At 46.8% G+C, this 14,523-nt stretch overlaps 1 protein-coding gene across 1 annotated transcript in view; it reads left to right on the plus strand.

Annotated features, from left to right (window-relative positions):
• The window catches only part of LOC135256198 (ankyrin-2-like), an 84,617-nt gene that overhangs the window by 46,227 nt on the left and 23,867 nt on the right, over positions 1-14,523 (plus strand). The window contains exons 31-41 of the mRNA XM_064338041.1: positions 204-428; positions 1,671-1,769; positions 5,253-5,404; positions 6,160-6,374; positions 7,679-7,886; positions 8,060-8,156; positions 8,552-8,780; positions 9,003-9,128; positions 9,669-9,791; positions 10,053-10,085; positions 11,807-11,828. Of these exons, the coding sequence (XP_064194111.1) occupies positions 204-428; positions 1,671-1,769; positions 5,253-5,404; positions 6,160-6,374; positions 7,679-7,886; positions 8,060-8,156; positions 8,552-8,780; positions 9,003-9,128; positions 9,669-9,791; positions 10,053-10,085; positions 11,807-11,828 (1,529 nt within the window). The remainder of the gene's footprint in view (positions 1-203; positions 429-1,670; positions 1,770-5,252; positions 5,405-6,159; positions 6,375-7,678; positions 7,887-8,059; positions 8,157-8,551; positions 8,781-9,002; positions 9,129-9,668; positions 9,792-10,052; positions 10,086-11,806; positions 11,829-14,523) is intronic.

Consider the following 14,523-nt stretch of genomic DNA (forward strand, 5'->3'; position numbering starts at 1 on the left):
TTACCTTAGAGTAGTATTAAACTTTTTTAGTTCTCATTACACCAATAAATGTAACTGTAGTCATTTGTCTTTAGAGAAATTGGTATGAAGATGTAATGAAATATATGGGTGGAGGCATGTGTTTGATTTCTGATCTAGGGAGAGTGAAGGCCAACTTGTTGTTCGGTATGATTTGCACTCCATCGCCTCTGTCTGTCCGGCAGCTTCCTGGTCAGCTTCATGGTGGACGCAAGGGGCGGAGCCATGCGGGGGTGTCGCCATCATGGCCTCCGCATCATCATTCCGCCACGAAAGTGCTCCGCCCCCACACGCGTGACCTGCCGTCTGGTGAAACGGCACCGCGTGGCCACCATGCCCCCCCTGGTGGAAGGAGATGGACCAGCCGGCCGGCTCATTGAGATAGGGCCTACTGGAGCTCAGTTCCTTGGGTAGGAGACACCAGCTCATTACAGAGAGAGCGAGAGAGAGAGTGGCTCACTACTGGGAGAAAGAGAGAGAAAGGGAGAGAGGGAGAGAGAGAGAGGAAAAAGGGAGAGAGGGAGAATGGCTCACTACTGGGAGAGAGGGAGAGAAAGGGAGAGAAGGAGAGAGAGACTGGCTCACTATGGAAAGAGACAGAGAGAGAGAAAGAAAGGTATAAAGGGAGGGAGGGAGGTAGAGAGAGAGAGGGAGGGAGGAAGGGAAAGAGAGATGGAACAGCTCACTACAGGGAGAATAAGAGAATCCCCCACTATCCCCCACTTGTTTGAGGGGAAGGAGAAGCCATTACTCCTGAATGCCCACAAGTGTCCTACTTCAGTCACAAAGCAGTATAAAATACCACAGGTCTGCACGTTAACTCTGAACCTGTCAGGATAACTGTTAGCTGGCCTGCAATAATGTCAGTGCTGCTCTGTAATTGAAATGATTTTTTAACCTTTATTTAACACAGGGGATTCACTTGAGAGGACACTCTCTTTCAAAAGTGTGCCCTGTGTAGCAGGGGAAATAACTAAAACACAATAACAAGTGGCAATCTAATTACAACATTTCCCCATTCAACCTTTTCTGGCTGTGGTTACGGTTCCTAATCAGTACATTTTGTGACCACTGAAGAATCAGGAGGTAGATATATACAAGTGAACTGGCACTAAACAGCCACTAGGGGGAAGTATTTACCCATAATTTTAAAAGGAAAGTAACTTTAATAAATTGCCTATGCATGACACATTGGGGCCATGACGTGTCATTCTCAAACCACTGGGTGGCAATCCTGCTCTGTGATTGCCATCTTGAAAAACATCCCTCTCGGCCAGAAAGAAATGCTTAATCATGGGTGAAGATTAGCACTTAGTAAAAAAACTGACGTTGACATTGCCCTTGCTTTCTAAGGGTGTGAGAGTACCCAAATTATTCCAGGAAAAAATACTTTACACCATTTCAGAATCACCAGTACCCATCACTGTAGGAACACTGATATTGGTTTTTGTTCAATACCTGCAGTTCTTAGAATTTCCTGAACAGTTGGAGAACATTCACATCCTGTTCCCAACAATACATCAAACTCCATGAAATGTTACTGGATGCATGTTAGAGATCAGTGTGTTGAGGGTCTTCCTCCAGCAGGTGTGTGTTGAGGGTCTTTCTCATTGATGTTGTTTCTTCCCTAATGCTGCTATGGACACTCTTAGTAAACTACACCTGCCCACTGCCCCCCCTCCACTGAATGAGGGGGAGAGTTTGGTTACCCGAATCCTTCAGCTGGGGCCACCAGGGACTCGATTCCTGGGGTAGGAGAGCCGTAACAACCCCTCTACCATTCCAGCCCCCTCCTCCACCTGTACACCCTCCTCCCCTCCCGTCATACCACCACATCATCCTCCACCTCTCCTCCCTTCCAACTCACTACCCCTCCACTCCCCCTCCTACGACCTCCACCTGTATACCCTCCACCCTCCACTCTGTATTGCTGCTGGCAGTGTGTGGAGTGGATGTGGCCATGGCAGTGTTGGTGTGTATTTATGGGGGGTGTGGGCATGGGGGTGACGGTGTTGTGTGTGTTGATGGTGTTGTGAGCAGTGACGATGTTGTGTTCATTGGTGTTGTGTGAGGTGACGATGTTGTATGCGGTGACAGTGCTGTGTGCATTGGTGTTCTGTACAGTGACGGTATTGTGTGAGCTGGCGGTGTTGTGTACAGTGACGGTGCTGTATGAGCTGACGGTGTTGTGTACAGTGACGTATTGTGTACAGTGACGTATTGTGTACAGTGACGTATTGTGTGAGGTGACGGTGTTGTGTACAGTGACGGTGTTGTGTGAGGTGACGATGTTGTGTGCGGTGATGGTGTTGTGTGAGGTGACAGTGTTGTGTACAGTGAGGGTGCTGTATGAGCTGACGGTGTTGTGTACAGTGACGTATTGTGTACAGTGACGATGTTGTGTGCGGTGATGGTGTTGTGTGAGGTGACAGTGTTAGTGTTGTGTACAGTGACGGTGCTGTATGAGCTGACGGTGTTGTGTACAGTGACGTATTGTGTACGGTGACGTATTGTGTGAGGTGACGGTGTTCTGTACAGTGACGGTGTTGTGTGAGGTGACGATGTTGTGTGCGGTGATGGTGTTGTGTGAGGTGACGGTGTTGTGTACAGTGACGGTGTTGTGTGAGGTGACGGTGTTGTGTACAGTGACGGTGCTGTATGAGCTGACGGTGTTGTGTACAGTGACGTATTGTGTGAGGTGACTGTGTTGTGTACAGTGACGGTGTTGTGTGAGGTGACGATGTTGTATGCGGTGACAGTGCTGTGTGCATTGGTGTTGTGTACAGTGACGGTGTTGTGTGAGGTGACGGTGTTGTGTGCGGTGATGGTGTTGTGAGCAGTGACGATGTTGTGTTCATTGGTTTTGTGTGAGGTGACGATGTTGTATGCGGTGACAGTGCTGTGTGCATTGGTGTTGTGTACAGTGACGTATTGTGTGAGGTGACGGTGTTGTGTACAGTGACGGTGTTGTGTGAGGTGACGATGTTGTATGCGGTGACAGTGCTGTGTGCATTGGTGTTGTGTACAGTGACGGTGTTGTGTGAGGTGACGGTGTTGTGTGTGTTGATGGTGTTGTGAGCAGTGACGATGTTGTGTTCATTGGTGTTGTGTGAGGTGACGATGTTGTATGCAGTGACAGTGCTGTGTGCATTGGTGTTGTGTACAGTGACGGTATTGTGTGAGCTGGCGGTGTTGTGTGCGGTGATGGTGTTGTGTGAGGTGACAGTGTTGTGTACAGTGACGGTGCTGTATGAGCTGACGGTGTTGTGTACAGTGACGTATTGTGTGAGGTGACGGTGTTGTGTACAGTGACGGTGTTGTGTGAGGTGACGATGTTGTGTGCGGTGATGGTGTTATGTGAGGTGACAGTGTTGTGTACAGTGACGGTGCTGTATGAGCTGAAGGTGTTGTGTACAGTGACGTATTGTGTACAGTGACGATGTTGTGTGCGGTGATGGTGTTGTGTGAGGTGACAGTGTTAGTGTTGTGTACAGTGACGGTGCTGTATGAGCTGACGGTGTTGTGTACAGTGACGTATTGTGTGAGGTGACGGTGTTGTGTACAGTGACGGTATTGTGTGAGGTGACGGTGTTATATGAGATGACGGTGTTGTGTATGGTGATGGTGTTGTGTGCGGTGACGGTGTTGTGTACAGTGACGGTGTTGTGTGAGGTGACGGTGTTGTGTGCGGTGACAGTGTTATGTACGGTGATGGTGTTGTGTGCAGTGACGGTATTGTGTGAGGTGATGGTGTTGTGTGCAGTGACGATGCTGTATGAGCTGACGGTGTTGTGTGAGATGACGGTGTTGTATGCGGTGATGGTGTTGTGTGCGGTGATGGTGTTGTGTACAGTGACGGTGCTGTTTTAGCTGACAGTGGTGTGTATGGTGACGGTGCTGTATAAGCTGATGGTGTTGTGTGTGGTGACGGTGCTGTATAAGCTGACGGTGTTGTGTATGGTGACGGTGCTGTATAAGTAGAGAGGACAATCGAAAAATTTATTTCCAGAAATTAACATATATAACACATAAGTATTGTGATTAAAATACCAGTTTAGCCTTAAATTAACGTATTGTGAACAGCGATCGTACATATATGGAATATTAATGTGAACATATCACTGAACATTCGACTGTTTACATTTATGGAGTTCTGAACCAGTGACATCATAACTCTTACTGGTTGATTTTACGCGGTCATTTATGGTAGTTGGTTCTCTCAGAATTCTGACTGATAGCCAGGTCAGTATTTTCACCAGACACTTGATACATCCCGATTTATAACTTCAAAGTCCCAAGTCATTTGTGAATGGTTTAAATGGATTTTGAAAGTAGACACTTCATGCTACAAGCATGCTAAGGGATTTGAGTGTGCTGTGAAGTTTAGGTAGCAAACAACAAGGCTGAATCCTTCTGACGTAATTTACATAGCGACTATATGATCAGATCGCCTAGTTTCACTCACTACGGGCAAGCGGAATCGATAAGGTTTCAGAAAATATATAACTTTTAAAGATTTAATTCAATCTTCTACTGGGACTTTTGCCGTTTATCGAGGGTGTGACAGAAAATTTCGGTGCCGCTGACTATAATCGAATGTTTTTCACATTTACCGTTCGATTGACCAAGTACCATTCAAAGTACATTTATATGGGTTAGTACTGTCAGATTGTGCTAGCTACTTCACATTAACCTTGTACGGCGATCAATAAAGGCTAACAGCACAGTACCACTTAATTCTAGTAACTTCTATCACCACTGTAATGAACTAAAAGAAGGTAACAAACGACCTTTTCTGTGAGAAATGTATTGTCAAGCTCACACGCATACACTGCTGGCGACATTCTAAAGCTTCGTTTTGCCCTCCCTAGTATAAGCTGACGGTGTTGTGTGTGGTGATGGTTTTGTGTACGGGATGGTGCTGTGTGCATTGGTGTTGTGTGTGGTGACGGTGTTGTGTGCAGTGACAGTGTTTTGTGAGGCGATGGTGTTGTGTGAGGTGACGGTGTTATGTACGGAATGGTGCTGTGTGCATTGGTGTTGTGTGCGGTGAAGGTGTTGTGTGCGGTGATGGTGTTGGGTGAGGTGACGGTGTTGGGTGAGGCGATGGTGTTGTGTGAGGTGACGGTGTTGTGTACGGGATGGTGCTGTGTGCATTGGTGTTGGGTGAGGTGATGGTGTTGTGTACAGCGACGGTGTTGGGTGAGGTGATGGTGTTGTGTATTGCACGTCAGGCCCGTGGTGGTTGAGATCCCACACTTTGCGGCGCTGCGAGGGGTGGAGCGGGAGCTGGTGATCCTGCGCAGCGAGACTGGGGAGAGCTGGAGAGAGCACCACTGTGAACACACCGAGGAGGACCTCAACCAGATCCTCAACGGCATGGACGAGGGTCCGCTCACACACGAAACACTCTGCAAACACACACTGCATCTGTAACTCACATCATGCTCTGTACATAGAACGCACAAAGCACACACTACACATACAACATGCAGCACACTCTATGCATGCAACACGCATAATGCATGCAGCATGTGTATCAAAACTTCTTTCCTGCTAGGCTAACCCACGGCACACTTATCTATATTAGCTTACTGCGCTAGGCTAACCCATGGCACACTTATCTATAGTAGCTTACTGCGCTAGGCTAAACCATGGCACACTTATCTATATTAGCTTACTGCGCTAGGCTAACCCATGGCACACTTATCTATATTAGCTTACTGCGCTAGGCTAACCCATGGCACACTTATCTATATTAGCTTACTGCGCTAGGCTAACCCATGGCACACTTATCTATAGTAGCTTACTGTGCTAGGCTAAACCATGGCACACTTATCTATATTAGCTTACTGCGCTAGGCTAACAGCACCAAGACCGGCAGGCTACCAGCATCATCTATAGTAGCTACTGCTACTAACCGGCACTATCTATGTAGCTTACTGTGCTAGGCTAACCCATGGCATATGTATCTATATTAGCTTACTGCGCTAGGCTAACCCACAGCACACATCTATAGAAGCTTACTGTGCTAGGCTAACCTATGGCACACTTATCTATGGTAGCTTACTGTGCTAGGCTAACCCAGAATTATAGGCTACTACAATTCCTTATCTAGACTTATGTCTGCATGTTAATGGCAAAAGCTCGGATGCCCAGAGGAGCTGGAGAGAAAGCGGATCTATCGCATCATCACGCGGGATTTCCCACAGTACTTTGCGGTGGTATCCCGGGTGCGGCAGGACAGCAGGCTGATGGGGCCGGAGGGGGGCGTGCTGAGCAGCAGTGTGGTGCCGCAGATCCAGGCCCACTTCCCTGAGGGAGCGCTGACAAAGCGCATCCGTGTGGGCCTGCAGGTACCCCACGCACGCGAGGACCTTCATTAGGGAGCAAGCATGTGTGTGACGACCGCATTATGAGGGAAGAAGGGCCTTCATTGGAGAGTATTGTGTGTGTGTGTGTGTGCGTGCATGCGTGGGCGTGTGCGTGTGCGCATGTGTATATGTGCCTTTGTGTGCAATAGCCATGTGTGTGTGTGCGCATGTGCATGTGAATGTGTGTGTATGTATGTGTGTGTGTTCACATGTGCATGTGCGTGGAATATCCTGCCAGGCAGAAACTCTGGGGATGTCCAAGACTAGGCTTGATATGGTGTTAGATAATACCTAGTCTTTATGTAAGCAGAGAACTAATTTAGTCAGGATAATGGCATTGTTGGGCTGAATGGCCTGTTCTCATCATTATGTTATGTTATGAATGTGCGGGTGAATGTGTGTATGTGTGTATGTGTTGGTGAGTGTATGTAGATTTAGGTGAGTGTGTGTATGTGTGGTTGTGTGTTCGGGTGTGTATGTGTAGGTGGGTGAGTGTGTGCAAGTAACGTAACGTAACATAAAACATAACATAACCTGTATCAAGCCTGTTTCTGCCTCTAGTATGTCACCTGGCAGGCTATACACATTGTCTACTCTTTGTGTGAAAAATGATTTCTAATGTCTGTACGGAATTCACCTTTTGTTTTGTCACAATTTTGTTAATGTCCCCTCATTCTACTAATAGTACTCAACCTGAATATCCTCTTGTAGTTCACTTTGTTAATCCCTGTTATGAATTTAAAAGGTGTATGTGTGTGGGTGAGTGAACGTTGTGTGTGTGAGTATGTGTAGGTGTGGGTGGGTTTGTGTGAGTGTATGTGAGTATGGGTGAGTCTAGGTGTGGGTGGGTTTGTCTGAGTGTGTGTAGGTGGGGTGTAGTTGTGGGTGGGTTTGTGTGAGTGTGTGTAGGTGGTAAATGGTAAATGGACTGCATTTATATAGCGCTTTTATCCAAAGCGCTTTACAATTGATGCCTCTCATTCGCCAGAGCAGTTAGGGGTTAGGTGTCTTGCTCAAGGACACTTCGACACACCCAGGGCGGGGTTTGAACCGGCAACCCACCGACTGCCAGACAATCGGTCTTACCTCCTGAGCTATGTCGCCCCTAGGTGGGGTGTAGGTGTGGGTGGGCGTTTGTGAGTATGTGTAGGTGTGGGTGGGTTTGTGTGAGTAGGTGGGTGTATTTGGATGTGTGAGTGTATGTAGGTGTGGATGAGTGTGTAGGTGTGCGTGTCGGTGTGACTATGCAGTAACTGTAACTGTGTGTCTCCATCATCCTTCCTCAGGCTCAGCCCATTGAAGTGGACCTGGTGAGGAGGATTCTGGGTAACAAGGCCACATTTGGTCCCATTATCACACTGGAGCCCAGGAGGAGAAAGTTCCACAAACCCATCACCATGACGATCCCTGTCCCTAAGACCTCAGCTAATGAAGCAATGGCAAGAGGGTATGGGGGAGACATGCCCACTCTGCGTCTACTGTGCAGTATCACTGGTGGGTGACCCCCTACAGGCCATATTATGCTACTGCCACACACAATGGTACACTGTACTCTTCTACAGGCCACATTGTGTTATTGCCACATACCAGCATACTTCTCCATATTACCATGAACGTTGCAGGTGTAAAAGCACCACCATAGTACACTTCATTTTGTTTATTTTCAGGTGGCACCACTCCAGCCCAATGGGAGGACATAACAGGCAGTACACCGCTCACCTTCACAAATGACTGTGTGTCTTTCACCACTAATGTATCTGCAAGGTAACTCACTCACCAAATTGATTGATTGAATGGATTGCTTGATTTGTATTTTAGATTGATACTGATCAACCAATAGATAGAAGTGGTCTACTGAATGGATGGTTGACTGAGTGTTTTGGGTGGTTGGTTGGCTGATGAGGTGGTATTGTGAGTGCTTAGTTGAGGGGGTGATTTTGTGGGTGGTTTGGTGATGAGGTTAGTGTGGTTAGTTGAGGGGGTGATTTTGTGGGTGGTTTGGTGATGAGGTTAGTGTGGTTAGTTGAGGGGGTGATTTTGTGGGTGGTTTGGTGACGAGGTTAGTGTGGTTAGTTGAGGGGGTGATTTTGTGGGTGGTTTGGTGACGAGGTGATGGTGCTGTGGTTGGTTGGGTGATTGATGGTGTGGTGTCCCTGCAGGTTTTGGCTGGTGGACTGTTTGCAGGTACAGGAGTCGGTGGCTATCTCCTCTCAGGTGTACCGGGAGGTCATCTGTGTCCCATACATGGCCAAATTTGTCATATTTGCTAAAACTCTGGACTCCATTGAAGCCCGGCTCCGCTGCTTCTGCATGACCGATGACAAGATGGACAAAACCCTGGAGCAGCAGGAGAATTTCACTGAGGTGGCTCGCAGTCGTGATGTGGAGGTGAGTGGAGCAATAATGTGGAGGATAGTGGTGTTGGGGGTGAGTGATGTTAGGGTTCAGCTGTGTTGGGGTGTGTGCCAAAGTGATGTGGGGGTCAGTGGTACAGTTGTTAAGAGAGTGAAATTGTCTGAGTTTTTAAAGAACACACACTCTCCTTTCCTTTCTTTCGCTCTTCATCTCTCTCTCTCCTTTCCTTTGCTCACCTTCTGTCCTGCTCTCCAGGTTCTGGAGGGGAAGCCCATATATGCCGACTGCTTTGGGAACCTTGTCCCTCTGACTAAGAGTGGTCAGCAGCATCTCTTCAGCTTCTTTGCCTTCAAGGAGAACCGTCTGGCCCTGTTTGTTAAAGTCAGTACATTCACTCATTCACTCATATGGCCTGTTCATTAAAGTCAGTACATTCACTCATTCACTCATATGGCCTGTTCATTAAAGTCAATGCATTTACTCATTCACTCATATGGCCTGTTCACTAAAGTCAGTGCATTTACTCATTCACTCATATGGCCTGTTCATTAAAGTCAGTACATTCACTCATTCACTCATATGGCCTGTTCATTAAAGTCAGTACATTCACTCATTCACTCATATGGCCTGTTCATTAAAGTCAGTGCATTTACTCATTCACTCATATGGCCTGTTCATTAAAGTCAGTGCATTTAACTCATTCACTCATATGGCCTGTTCACTAAAGTCAGTGCATTTACTCATTCACTCATATGGCCTGTTCATTAAAGTCAGTGCATTTACTCATTCACTCATATGGCCTGTTCATTAAAGTCAGTGCATTTACTCATTCACTCATATGGCCTGTTCATTAAGTACCACCTCAGATTTTAAATGCTGCAAGCGGGAATCTGAGCCACGCGTGTTTCTCTCTGAGTTCAGGTTCGAGACAGCGCTCAGGAGCCCTGTGGTCGTTTGTCCTTCACAAAAGAGCCCAGAGCTTACCGAAGTGCCACCCACAAGGCTATCTGCAACCTGAACATCACACTCCCTGCATACTCAAAGGTAAGCACACCTGAACATCACACTCCCTGCATGCTCAAAATGAACTTGCTATGTTGAGTTTGTGAAGAGATATTGTATTGTTTGCGTTTACATTTAAAGCAAATTTAAGGAAGGACAAATGTTGAATTCATTTCATAGTGTTCATAGAAAATAACTTCAGTTTTTATTTTTTCTCCTTGACCATGCCTGCTCTCCATTACCATGGTAACCCCCTATGGCTGACTCCTCCGTCTCCGTTTCCCTGCTACTGCACCTGAGAAGGACTGTGATTCAGATCAGGAAGCAGATCAGCAGGTATTCTGAGCCTGGTTTCTTGTTTGGGATAAAGACTTAGTTCTGTACTGCAATTTTGGATTAGTAATCAAACAATGCATATGTGGTTAAAGTGCAGATTCTCAGCATTTATTAAAAAGTATTTTTGATTTTTATACATGTTGGTTTCACTATGGAGAAATTACAGCATCTTTAATTCAACAGCCCCCCCCCCATTTCAGGGCACCATAATATTTGGGACAGATAGCTGTACAGGTGGTTTTGATTTGTCATGTGTGTTCAGTTACTTCCTTAGTGCAGGTAAAAGAGACTTTCAGTATCTAGTCTTGATTCAAGGCTTTTGGTTGCCTTTGGAGTCTTTTATTGGCATGTGTCAACATGAGGACCTGAGTAGTGTCAATGAAAATAAAGGAAGCCATTATGAGGCTGAATAATAAGAAGGAACTATCAGAGACATTGGCAAAACCTTAGGCTCACCGAAATCAACAGTTTGGAACATCATTACGAAGAAAGAGTGCACTGGTGAACTTAGGTTAAGGAAGATCTCTGCAGTCGATGACCAAAGAATTCTTCAATTCACAATGAAGACAAATCTGTGCGACAGATCAGAAACACTCGTAAGGAGACAGGCATGGATTTGTCAGTGACTACTGTTCGCAGAAAACATTATCAACAAAACTACAGAGACTACACTGAAAGATACAGGCCACAAAATAGGATGGCCAGTTTGCTAAGAAGCACCTAAAAGAGTAGAGTTCTGGAAAGAGGTCTTAAGGACAGGTGAGACCAAGATTCATGTGTAACAGAGAGCTGGCAAGAACAAAGTGTGGAGGCTAAAAGGAACTGTTCATTATCCTAAGCAACCCCCCCCCCCCCCCATCATCTGTGAAACATTGTGATTAGGGTGTAATGGTTTGGGCATGTATAGCTGCTACAGATACTGGCTCACTTGATGATGTAAGTGCTTGTAGCAGCAGAATGAATGTTTAAGTGTACAGAAGAATCTTATCTACTCAAGATCAAGCAGACTAAAGCAACTAAGGAGTTTTTGAAATCCAAAAACTGGAAAATTATTGACTGCCCAAGTCAGCCACTTGATCTGAATCTGACTGAAAATGCGTTTCATATGCTGAAGAGAAAATGCAAGCCACCTTGTCCCCAAAACAGGCAGAAGCTGAAGATGGCTGCAGTACAGACCTGGCAGAGTACCACCAGAGAAGATTCTCAGTACTTGGTGATATCTATGGGTCACAGATTTTAAAGCATGCGTAGCATATGCAACAAAGTAGTAAACATGACAACTTTAATTTACATAACATTGATATGTCCAAAACACTATGGAGCCCTGAAATGGGTCAGATAATGGGGCTATATATTAAAAGTGCTGTAATTTCTACGCGACGAAACCAAACTGTATAAAAATACCCTTTAAGAAAAGGTAAGAATCTGCACTTTAACCACATGTAAATAGTTTGATTACAAATCTAAAATTGTGGAGTACAGAGCCAAATCAAAAAATGTATTTGTCCCAAACATTATGGAGGGCACTGTATATGTACAAACAGACATCACTGATGCATCAAGTAAGATTAAAATATGCGGTGATCCTGCCGTGGCTTTGGCCAGAATCATGTTTACACTGGTACAGATTTATTCATGTCTTGTTATAGCAGGAACATCAGAGTGTATTTTGAGGATTTGATGTTTAATATGCAATATTATTTTTATTTCTTTTCTTGCAGATTGACAGGATACATGAAAAATGTAAGATGTGGTCTGCTTTTATACGGTCCATTGAATATGAATAATTACCATATTTTCACTTGGATTTCAAATTTATTTGCATTCAACACATTGGTTTACATTCACATTTCCAATTTACAACAATTAGCCTTGCATGTGTGTAATTCGGCAAATATGGATAACATAATGACATGCATGACCCATTAAAATCAATCCCAGAGTGTTCTGCTGTATCTGTCCTGACCTGCCACATTTTAAAACCTTGTACAGCTATGTGTTTGTCTCATTAAAATATATTAACATGCACCTACCCCACCCCCAGTAAGGGACTCACTCTGAGGCTCTAACTCAGCCCTAAAATGACTGTAGATGTGGCACACACCCTCAGACCTGTCCACCCCACTTCTGAGAGACGAAAAACCCTCCAGCCTGAGTCTCAGACACACGCACAACCATCTAGCCTGAGTCTCAGGCACACACAACCCTCCAGCCTGAGTCTCACACAGACACAACTCTCCAGCCTGAGTCTCAGACACACACAACCCTCCAGCCTGAGTCTCAGACACACACAACCCTCCAGCCTGAGTCTCAGACCCACACACAACCCTCCAGCCTGAGTCTCAAACACACAATCCTCCAGCCTGAGTCTCAGGCACACACACAACCATCCAGCCTGAGTCTCAGGCACACACAACCCTCCAGCCTGAGTCTCAGGCACACGCACAACCATCTAGCCTGAGTCTCAGGCACACACAACCCTCCAGCCTGAGTCTCAGGCACACACAACCCTCCAGCCTGAGTCTCAGACACACACACAACCATCCAGCCTGAGTCTCAGGCACACACAACCCTCCAGCCTGAGTCTCAGGCACACACAACCCTCCAGCCTGAGTCTCAGACACACGCACAACCATCTAGCCTGAGTCTCAGGCACACACAACCCTCCAGCCTGAGTCTCAGGCACACACACAACCATCCAGCCTGAGTCTCAAACACACAACCCTCCAGCCTGAGTCTCACACAGACACAACTCTCCAGCCTGAGTCTCAGACACACACAACCCTCCAGCCTGAGTCTCAGACACACACAACCCTCCAGCCTGAGTCTCAGACCCACACACAACCCTCCAGCCTGAGTCTCAAACACACAATCCTCCAGCCTGAGTCTCAGGCACACACACAACCATCCAGCCTGAGTCTCAGGCACACACAACCCTCCAGCCTGAGTCTCAGGCACACGCACAACCATCTAGCCTGAGTCTCAGGCACACACAACCCTCCAGCCTGAGTCTCAGGCACACACAACCCTCCAGCCTGAGTCTCAGACACACACACAACCATCCAGCCTGAGTCTCAGGCACACACAACCCTCCAGCCTGAGTCTCAGGCACACACAACCCTCCAGCCTGAGTCTCAGACACACGCACAACCATCTAGCCTGAGTCTCAGGCACACACAACCCTCCAGCCTGAGTCTCAGGCACACACACAACCATCCAGCCTGAGTCTCAGACACACGCACAACCATCTAGCCTGAGTCTCAGGCACACACAACCCTCCAGCCTGAGTCTCAGACCCACACACAACCCTCCAGCCTGAGTCTCAAACACACAACCCTCCAGCCTGAGTCTCAAACACACAACCATCCAGCCTGAGTCTCACACAGACACAACTCTCCAGCCTGAGTCTCAGACATGCACACAACCCTCCAGCCTGAGTCTCAGACATGCACACAACCCTCCAGCCTGAGTCTGACACACACACAACCCTCCAGCCTGAGTCTGACACACACACAACCCTCCAGCCTGAGTCTCAGACACACAACCCTCCAGCCTGAGTCTCAGACATACAAACCCTCCAGCCTGAGTCTCAGACCCACACACAACCCTCCAGCCTGCGTCTCAGACACACAAACAACCCTCCAGCCTGCGTCTCAGACACACAACCCTCCAGCCTGCGTCTCAGACACACAACCCTCCAGCCTGCATCTCAGACACACAACCCTCCAGCCTGCGTCTCAGACACACAACCCTCCAGCCTGCGTCTCAGACACACAACCCTCTAGCCTGAGTCTCAGACACACAACCCTCCAGCCTGCGTCTCAGACACACAACCCTCCAGCCTGAGTCTCAGACACACAACCCTCCAGCCTGCGTCTCAGACACACAACCCTCTAGCCTGAGTCTCAGACACACACAACCATCCAGCCTGCATCTCAGATACTTTCGCTTTTCACTTCGACGCAGTCATTCTCTAACTACCATCTCCTTTCGCAGCCATAATTTTACGAACTCATTCATAATGCATTATTGTGGTAAACACACCTTCCATTATGGATTTGTTTTCATCAGAAATTGTATACATTTGTAATGAATTTTTATTTCTAAATATGCATTTAAAATATTTAAAGGTGCAGTGTGTAGAATTTAGTGGCATCTAGCGGTGAGGTTGCAGATTGCAACCAACTGAATGCCCCCCCCCACCTCCCCTCACCCCTCCCTTTCCAACGACATAGGAGAAGCTACGGTGGCCTGTAAGTTCCAAAAATGATGTAATCGAGTAGCCAAGTGTCAAGTGATGAGGTTCCTTGATAGATTTATAAATTGTATTTAGTCTGTAAAACTATAGGTCATAGATTACAAGTAAGATAGCGATTATGATTGTTAATGGTTCCACATTGTGGTACCGTTTTATCGCTAACGTTAGCTGCTTTGCATG

This window comes from Anguilla rostrata, chromosome 5 (assembly GCF_018555375.3).
Source record: "Anguilla rostrata isolate EN2019 chromosome 5, ASM1855537v3, whole genome shotgun sequence".
NCBI lineage: Eukaryota > Metazoa > Chordata > Actinopteri > Anguilliformes > Anguillidae > Anguilla > Anguilla rostrata.